Genomic DNA, 10,299 nt, shown 5'->3' on the forward strand with positions numbered 1-10,299 from the left:
GAGGGGAGGGGAGGGGAGGAGAAATTGGTTATCCTAACAGAAAACTTAAGCCTGCAGGGTCAAGTAGATGGACCAATAAGCATCTATTGCTGGGCTTCATGACTATCATTCCCCTCCTACCAATCCCATCTCCAGGAAGTCCTCTCTGACCCTAATTCATTTTGACACAAAAGTACACGAAGTAACACCTAAGGCACTCCTAAACAAACAACTTTTTAACTAGACAGTAGATAAATTATACTACTGTTGGTCACTCTGCTTTTCATTAAAATATCACAATATCTAAAATTTTTACTAGGAAAAAATGAAATTTAAAATCATTTTTTTCTTAGCTTCAAGACTTTCCATGCCCATGTTTTCTGGATGATGTTTCACTATATCTTTTCAAACTCTGAATAATATATTTAAAAAAAACTCTAGACCCAAGATTGAAGGATTTTATGTTGAAGAAATTAAAGCAAAACATGCAACTATGAAATGATCTAGGAATAAATTCAAATTGAGTATAAAGTAAATACAATGATTCTTTATAAAGACAAAATTACTTAAAAGTGGATTAGTATATCCCTGAATGTAAAATACTCAGAAAAATTAAAGAATTTCTAAAGGGAATAATAATAATCACAAGTAAATTGGTTCCTTTTAACAATGGTGTAATTCTTTTTTCAACTTCTCTACTGCTATTAAAATAATGTGAAATAACCAAAACTAAACAACTGATTTGTACTGATACTAATAATTTGTCCTGGCACCTGTGACCAATAATCTGAAATGTCATGCACTGGACTAAGCAATGCCTAACATATTAGTAAAACATTTCCCTGAGTGTATCTAGGTGGGTCATAGAAGCATGGTCTTAGAATCTACAAAAGGCCCCTGGCCACTTGCTCTCTGGCACTGTTCTCTGGCAAGAAGCTTCTTTGCTTCCTCAACCTCTTCTGCCATGAGGGTTTTTGCCCTGTAACCAGCCACATCATGTACTGAATTCTAGAAACTGGGCCAGTTAATCCTCTCCTCCTCCACTTTGTGGGTGCACAATCTGTATTGTTTCTCAGTGATGAGAAAGCTGATTAACACAATGCACAAGTATTTGAACTGTTTTCTTTCTGAGGGAAGTCCAGAATATACATGTGAACAAATAAATATTTACACACTACAGTCAGTGCATCTAATTCTTTTTTCTTTATTTTTTTTATTTTATTTATGAGAGAGAGAGAGAGAGAGAGAGAGAGAGAGAGAGAGAGAGAGAGAGAGGGGTGTGTGTGTGTGGCCAACTCAGCCCACCAGGGGGCGGGGCTGGCTGGCATGTGGTGCTGGGGGATTGAACTGCGGTCCCTGATGCTTTGCCAAGCTTGTTCTAAGTAGGTGCCTTAGACCACTGAGCCATCTCTCCAGCCCCAGTGCATCTAATTCTAAATTAGATGACTCAACTGTCTTTGCTTTCCCTTTGCGTATTTATCTCACATGTGAATATGTACAGTAATCTTCCCTTAATTCTATACAAACGATAGTCTTTCCCTAATTATATTTATGGAGCTCAATAAACCAATAAAGTATATGATAGTTTGAAAATAATTCACTAAAGAAAAGATATTAAAAGAAGTCCTTGCATGATTCCTCATGTAGGTAAAGCACTCTATTCTGATGACTGCTAAGTTCAAAATCACTTCTTTTTGAACTGGAGTGGCATTCTAGAGGCCACAGCACTTGCACCAAAAGCATTAAAGTAATTCAGCCACACAGTATCAAGAACCTTCAGAAGTAACCCAGGCTCCCAGGCAAAGCCTCCATGCATACTTAGAAGAAAATAAGAAAACTCTCCTGGCAGCAGGCAGAGTGGCAGCATTTTCTGTCATCGTGTTTTCATTCCAGTGCATGTAGAAATCTCAGTTGAGCTCACTGAAGAGATTTGGGTAGGTAGTGACAGACAAAACTCCTGCGGAGAACCATTTTTAAAATGAAAGTTCAGGAAGGACACACAAATGAGATAGAGTAATTCTTGGATATATATATATATATATATCCCTAAAAATTGAAAAATAATCATAATAATTTAGTTAACTTAGTGTTCGTAATAAAGACACTATGTTTAAGTCTTTTACCCAGGACAATATCAGCTCTGAATCACTTCTCAAGGATAAGTGAATCCACTCACTCACCTTCAACTTTTACAAATATGTCAAGGATTAACGTAAAGCTGAACCATTATTCATGAAACAAAGTATTTGTGTTCACAAATAATCAGGAAGTCTAGAGATGTGAGCAACCCAGAGACCTCACAGATGAGAAAATGGAGCCCATTTAATTAAAGACATTTAATATTTATAGGCATACAATGTTGGAAAGAATCTCAAAAATCGCAAACTGCCCTCCACTTTGGAAATATGAGTTTGGCGGCCAGCAAGAACGTCCCATGGCTGCATCTTACTATCTTATTCCCTAGGAGCAAGGGATGCTGCAGCCGACATAAAGAGAAAATAAATTTATGTAAGAACAGGAATGAGTCCCCTGTGATTTTTCTATTAAGCAATCATTTCTTAGAATAAGCACAAGATTCAGATCAATAAATCTCCCCTTGTTTCCCATCCACCAGACTCCACGACCCACTGTGAAGACAACACTTGATCTACTATATAGTCAACGGCCACTGTCTGCCTTCACCTTGCTCGCTACTGTGGCTGGCACGGGGATGATGGATGGGTGTGTGGATAAAGGGAAAAGTATAGAAAAATACCTTCTTCTGTACCACTATAATTAATCAGATTTATTACAGTATGGAGATAAAAACAGCCTTCTACTTTTGCTTCTTACTTTACTTTTTCTTCTTCTTCGTCTTATTCTTTCCAAGGCAAAATTTTTATCTACTTGTGTAGAAATTTTGTGATTAGTTCTCAGAAAAAGTACAAATGAACATAAATACATACATAAATGTTTGACATCTCTGGCCCTTAGAGAAAAGCAAATTAAAACAACACTGTGATTCCATCTTACTTCCAGAAAGACTGGCTACTACCAAGAAGTCAATTAATAATAAATACTGTCAAGGCTGTGGGAAAAAGAAATACATGTACTATATTGTTGGAAAATAAATTAGTACAACCACCATGAAAATCATGGAGATTCCTCAGAAAACTGAAACTAGAAATTCCATTGAACCCAGCATCTCCCAGAGTCAAAGACATCACATTGCCATGATGTATGCATAGTCATGTTTATAACCACACAACTCATAATATCTAAAACTTGGAAGAGGCCTATATGCCTATCACTTAAAGGAAGGATAAGAAACTGTGGTATTTACACACAATGGAGTACTACTGTGCTATAAATAATAACAAATTTGAGTAATCTGTAGGAAAATGGGTGTACCTTGAGATCATAATATTAAGAAAAATAAAGCAGATGCACAATCTTAAATATTTCATGGCTTCTCTTTATAAGAGAACTAAAATATAAATAAAGAGCAAAATAAAAGATAATAGGAAGGAGAGACATAGCTCTCCTGCAAAAGGAAAGGGGACCAAGAGATAGAGGGAAAGTAGTGAAAAGAAGGGGATTAAAAAAGAATTAAGATGGGTGAAGCACTTGTACCAACTCCTCACAAGCAATGTAACCATTCTGGACTGCAAATATGGACTAATAATAACCAAGGGAGAAAATCTGTCCGTAACTGGCCAGTTTTTAACCATAGTAAGCAAAAAATTGTCATAAATGGAGTAGAATGACTCAGGTTCTGGGGATCCAGTGAAAAATGTCTCTGTCAAAATTTTATTAGAAAAATTAGTGTAGCCTACATGTTATCTTCTATGTTGGCTAGACTATGTATAACTATCAGAGTGGAAGGAATTAAGATTAGCATCAGGGCTAGAGCTGATGAATCACTCTGAAATGCTTTAAAGTTAAATACAAACAAAAATCAAAACAAAAGAACAACAAAAAAAGAACTGGACTTTAAATATAAAAGTCTGGTTTAGGGGAGTCTTATGATGTATCCACAAGTGAAATGCAGTTCTTTTCAATGAGGGAGGCATGAGTTGTTTTACAGTGAAAGAAGAGATACCGTATTAACCCTGCCATTTGCTTATGCTGATTCCTGTGGGCCCACATACTCTAATCAGAGTCATTTCAGCAACAATTACCTGGTAATTTCACTCTTACTTCACAAGAGAGGTAGGAAAAGTATGTTTTAATTAGTGGATTCTTACCAGTATAATTTCTAAGCAACTGGCAATTAGGAAGTCATAGGTAGAAAGGAATATTCCTTAGCCAACCCTCAGAAAGTTAAGTCAAATGCGGAATGCACTACTCACGGCTCTGCCTGTAGGCTTCTGTCCTCAGCCACATAGTTAGAAGGAATGTAGCCCTGCAGCTGCTGGCCGGAGCTGTCTTCCCTTTTCTCCAAGTGTCTGGCCCACCACCAGCCCTCATGCGAAGTGTCCAGGACTTGGAGTTTGTCACCTGCACGGAAGCTCAGGTCCTCTGTGGTCCGAGCTTGGTAATCAAACAAAGCAACAAAGTACTGGCTGTGGCTTCTCTCTTGTTTCTGCTTTAGTGACTGTGGAGGTTCAGGGGCACAGTGAGCCCCTGGATTCTCAATCACCAATGAGCTGTCGGCATCCTGGGACACACAGGGGAAACAGGGCTGCAAATATGCCCAGACCCTCAAACAGACATTACCCATGATGGCCCAGTCAGCAGAAGGGGAAAGGGGCTTTCTTCTCTCAGTGATCGCAGATCCACCTTTTCCTCTAGCACCAGTCAACTTTGAAATCAGGTCCAATTCACCATACTCTGGAGAAAGTGCAAGTCCTGAGGAGCTGGTTGCAACAGTGAGTAGCTGTCGGGAGATACTCACACTACCTCACTGTCCACAGCCGCAGCTGCTGCCCCACAGCTGAATCCAGTGGAAACTGGGTAGCTGCTCAGTCAGAAGATGCCTGTCTTCCTATCTGCTTGGGAATTCAACAACAAAAATTTAAATTTTAAAAAAAAAAAAGGAAAGAGGATTATTTAGGTAAGAAAACAGCCACTTGCTTGGTATTCCAAGAAAATGTTAGCAAAAAAAAGATGTGAACTCCAGGTCAATTCTCCCACCTGTCCCGTGCATGCAGCTTGCCCTGTTTCAGGCTGCTTGCCTCCCCACTCTAGTCCGGCCAGCTACTTTTTCCTTCTTGCTAATGAGTAACCAACATGCAGAAGCTATTGCTTTTCCCATCCTGAGCGAGGTTCAGACAGCAATAATTTCTCTTTACTTCCTGGTTTCTTTCTGACTGAGATTCCAGTTCTTACCCCTCCTCTCCCACACCCAGGATAGACCAGCCCCCTTGCCTTACCAGGAACCAGAGTCTTAAAGCAACCACCAAATTTATCCTTCTTTTATTTCACCTTGGAGAAACAGGCTAGCTCAGGTAACATTTTGCCTTGCTATGTTCTCAACACAAATTTAGGGTAGAGATTTCTTATTTTCTCCCATAATTAAGTAGGATTGCTTTGCCATTGCTAGAGAAAACAAAAAACAAGCAAACGGGACTATTTTCAGTATATGATGCGAGACACAAGGCACTTAGGAAAGAATCACTGAATCTCTACTTTTTTTTCTCTCTATCACCAGGAATAGATTTTAAGAGCCTCAAAGTATATTCACAGTTCTAAAAAGTAAGAGAATAGGTGGCTAAAACACTGAGCACCTTAAGCACTGGGTTTTTTTCCAGAGACATTTAATTTGCCATTCTTTAGGTACCATTTCTGAATCCCCCCTCACACACACACAAACACACACACAATAACCAATATAGCAAAAAACTAGTGAAAGAGCTTTTTGGGATCTACTATGGAGTTAGCCTGCTATTAAACTTTCACCTCCAGGACTAACTGGTTCTTACTAACTTAGTGATAGTGATGGGCACAGCTCAGGGACAAATGAGACTGAGATCAGAACAGCCACCAGGAGGCAGTCAGTAGCTTTGCTGTCCTCACCCTAGTTAACGGAAGCTGTCTCACAAATGTGTTTCCTGACTATTACCATCTCTGATAAAACTAAACAAAAAAGGGGGATATAAATGAAGGACCATTTACACAAAATAGGCTAGAAATACAGCTACTTTCTCTTAATTCAATGACTAGGAAGATTTGTACTAATAGTGTTTGGACAGGACATCATGTCTGCATCTTGTACTATGAATAACTACTACAAAGACAATAATATGTAATGTATTAGTTATTGTAACTGTCCTACTAACGTGTTTTGAAACTGTCTCATTGCTATTTGTTTCATGATAAAGTTAATAAAAATAAAATGTGTTTCCTAGATATCAAGATCAACTGGGCAGTAAGTCTGCAGAAAACTTGAAATTTGTACTGATTAGAGAACACTCTGAAGCTCTTCATGATGTGCCTTTTGCTTTGGAAAAGGACATTTCTTTTTAAAACTTCCTTCTTAGATCTGGGGTTATAGCTCAATGGTACAGCATATGTTTAGCACCCTTGAGCCCTGGTATAAATATTAGCCACCCTCCAAAAAATATTTTTTTTCTTAAAACAATCTATCCATTTGTTTTCAGAGCCTTTAATCTAACTAATCCACTCCTTAGATGATCTGTAAACTCTCTCCTTTGTTAAGCTGCAAAGGATTTTTAGTAGTTAGAATGATCAAACTTAAGAAAAAGAATCAAAAAACCAGAGCACCATGGCCTTGGCTGGAACTACTACTGCCCTGTTCTAACCCCAGGCACCAGTGGGTCATTTGGCCAGAACAAGGGCTCATGTGCTCCCAAGAGTCTGCAGTTGTCCAATGTCAGAGTAGAAGAAACAATTTGCAAGAACAGGAAAAATAAAACCTAAGCCAAATCTTTGTCATTTTCTTTTTGGAATTTTAATTATCTAATTATACTCTATGTAAAATTCCACATTTTGAGATAAGAGAGAAAATTATAACTATAAAATATTGATAAGCTATAAAGACTATTTTGTTCCAAACTCTAATTTTAAAAGAGTAATATTCTAATAGTGCTGCTAAAAAGAGGTACATATATTGAAGGCTTTTCTGAGACATCGACAAGTTCTAGAAATGAAAGCTTTGGAAGCTGCCAGATATGTACTCAAACCCAATTCATAATTGGGTGTAAGAGTTCAAACATCTGAAGGTTCTCAACTCAGTATGCCTTTATTGTGGTTATGACAAGGCATTCTGGAAAAAGACAAAGCACCCAACCTATACAGAAAAGTCACTGAGCAAGTGAATGAAATCAAAAAAGCACCCAACCATCCAAAGATGTCAGGCGTGCAGTGGCCTGAGGAACAAAGCTAAAGGCTGGGAAAAGGTTTCCTTGTGTCAACAGTGTGAGAATTCTCCAGTCACTCAAGCTTGAAGTCTGAAGTGATCCTTTACTCGCTCCATGATTTCTTTCAGCTAATCAATCACTACAGCCTGCTCAGTCTTCCTTTTCATTTATTCTACAAACTTTTAAAAATAAATTTCTTCTGAATGGACACAGGGCATTAAACAGAAAATAGAATATCTTTCCTGTACTCTCCCACAGACCACCTACCTGATCTTTCTCCCTCTAGCTTATTCCTAGCCCCAGCCCATCCAGCATACCAAAAAAAACAGTGGTACTCATAAGATCTTAGAAAGCAGTTTTTGTAATGGTACAGGTGACTGAGGTAAAAGGAACTCAGTTTTGTAGAACTTTCTGTATGGCAGGCCTTCTGCTAAAAAGTTACAAATGTTACATCAATTAATTCTCATAAAACAAAAACAATACTAATGATAGTATATTTTGTTTCAGAAAAGAAGCTGAGGCTGACAGATTAGCTAATTTGCCAAAAGTTCCACAGCCACCGAGTAGTTCAGCCACAGATAACACCTTGGAGACACTCTGACTTTCAAGCCTGAAGATTCCTAATCCTTAGTTTTACCACTCTCAATTTGTCATTCTCCTATGCAAAATCATTCAACTTCTACAATGTTTGGAATAAAACCTAACCTCATAGCATGGTGTACAAGGCCTCACCAAGTCCACCAACTTAATCCTGCGTGTGACCCATGACTCAGGTCCCCAAACAACCCTTAGTGTGGCACCTTGTTCTTTTTCCTCACCTCCACTTCCTTCTAGCCTGCTGCCTTCTTGCTGCCTTGGGTTCAGGAATCACCTTCTCCGACACTGAGCAGCAGGATAATGTGTATTCCTGAAAGCCTGGCCTATGCTTCCACATAGTGAAAGCACCTTCCTTTCCTTTCTCATGGTTCCCTGAATGTTGAATGCCTCTCCCATTCACCTACTCTATTTTTCAAGCTAGCACTTTGCCTCTCATTCTTCTAGCAATACTTGGTTCGCTTATTTGTTATCTTTCCCAGAAGAACATAATTCTTTTCTGTGACTCTCCAAGGCTTTTTACACTATAGAATATGCAAAGAATAGATATTTGGTGACTGTTGAATTAATTAATTAATTAATTAACTGACAGGGATAGAGACAGGGTTGAGAGAAGGGCAAGGTAAAACATTGAGAGGAAAGGAGTAAAAAAGTAGGGTGAAACAAACTCTTAGCAAATATTTCTAAAACATGAAAAATACCTAGAGCAAAGAGGAGGCAGTGACTTTCCTGCTTTTCAGCACCTTCCTTTCCTTCTCATGGTTCCCTAAATGTTGAATGCCTCTCCCAGTCACCTACTCTATTTTTCGAGCTGGCACTTTGCCTCTCATTCTTAGAGCAAACTGCCACCACATTAATCTTCTTAAATCACTCTTCTGTACAACAACCTTCAACAGACTCTCATTGCATGGAAAATAGGGCTTGGAATTCAAAGCTAAGAATTTGTTCTTTGTTTGGCTTTTATCAGATATACCTTTCAGCATCCCACTCCAGTATGACTCACCACATTAGCTCCCTGCTCAGTCAAATTGGTTTAGTGGGTCTCAGTGAGACCTACTTGCTCACACATGGGAGTCTGTCCCTGTTACCATTCTTTCTCTTAGAGTCTCTTCTCTTTCCAACAGAGACCTGACTGCCTTGCAAGGTCTGAATAAATATCCCACACTTCTGATAGGTCTTCCTCCATATATTCCTGCCAAAATTAACTTCTCTCTGGAATTTTTTTCTAGCTCAACATCACCCACTGCCAATACATCCAACATTAAATGAACTCAGCCATTCTCCTCTATCTGTTGTGTGAAACACGGGTACACAAAACCCACTACTATGTGGCTTTACCTCAGGATAAATCAGTGATCTCTACCTTCTGCTTGACCTACAGAGTTGCTGGACATCCAATTGGCAGTCGGGTCACTGCAGTTTCCTTTGACTTCTCACAACACTATAAAGTCTCCATAATTTTTCTTGAGGTCTCTGTGATGCCCCTTTGTCTAATAACCTTATCACAGGTGTCCACTGAAATCCCAAATCTGTGTGATGTTAACTAATTCAATTTTCTTTTCTTCTGTCCAGAAAAATTATATCTAAAGCTGTAAATATTTTAACTTTTTTTCTCCTGAGACAAAATTTCTATTTGTTTATCTACTATCCAATGTTTTCTCCCTTACTATAGACTGTTACTTTAATAGAAAGAAAAAGCTAAAGACTGCATCTTCCCAACCTCTTTAAAGATGGAAGTGGCCAATAAAGTGAAAGCTTTTGGGTTGGGTTTACAAAAAGCCTTAAGAAACACTCAAATGGGAAAGCTGCTTTTTTTTCTCTCTCTCTTATTTCTTTTCTTTCCTCCTGCCTGGAACTCAATGGAATTAACTGGACATCAGGCAGACATTTTAATTTTCATTTCTCTATAGACCAATGATGTTGAACATTTTTCCATATATTTATTCACCATTTATATTTCTTCATCTGAGAAGTGTATGTTCAACTCAGATGCCCATTTTAGGACTGAGTCTTTGAATTTTAGGAGCCTAATTTTTTTTAAATTAGTTGTATGTTCTAGACATAAGTCCTTTGTCTGAGGAACAGTCAGCTATAATTTTGCCTAATTTATGGGTTTTCTTTTTACTCTGCTTGTGATTTCTTTTGAAATGCAGAAACATTTCAAAAAGATGAGATCCCAGTTATTGATTCTTTGGAGTATTTCCTGTAAAGTTTGGGTTTTGCTCATGAACCCTTTACCTACATCTATGTCTTCAAGATTTCTACCTACCTTCTCCTCCACAAGATATAGTGCTTCTGTTTTTCTTTGGACATGCACAAACTTTGCATAAAGATGCTGCCTTCTTTGGGCTGTAGGCTTGGCTTGCTCATCTTTGCTAAGATCTTGAGGTGCAGCATAAGATTGTTTACTTAGGTTCATTCTGCT

General features: G+C 38.4%; 1 protein-coding gene across 1 annotated transcript in view; it reads right to left on the bottom strand.

The window, feature by feature from the left end:
* Nucleotides 1-4,934, bottom strand: part of LOC111814652 (tyrosine-protein kinase FRK-like) — a gene marked incomplete at its 3' end in the record, with an annotated part of 84,726 nt that extends 79,792 nt beyond the window's left edge. The window contains exon 1 of the mRNA XM_023708568.1: nucleotides 4,311-4,934. Coding sequence (XP_023564336.1) covers nucleotides 4,311-4,681 — 371 coding nt within the window. The remainder of the gene's footprint in view (nucleotides 1-4,310) is intronic.
* Nucleotides 4,935-10,299: the final 5,365 nt, after the last annotated feature.

The sequence above is a fragment of the Octodon degus genome, unplaced genomic scaffold (assembly GCF_000260255.1).
Source record: "Octodon degus isolate 3935 unplaced genomic scaffold, OctDeg1.0 scaffold00395, whole genome shotgun sequence".
Taxonomy (NCBI): domain Eukaryota; kingdom Metazoa; phylum Chordata; class Mammalia; order Rodentia; family Octodontidae; genus Octodon; species Octodon degus.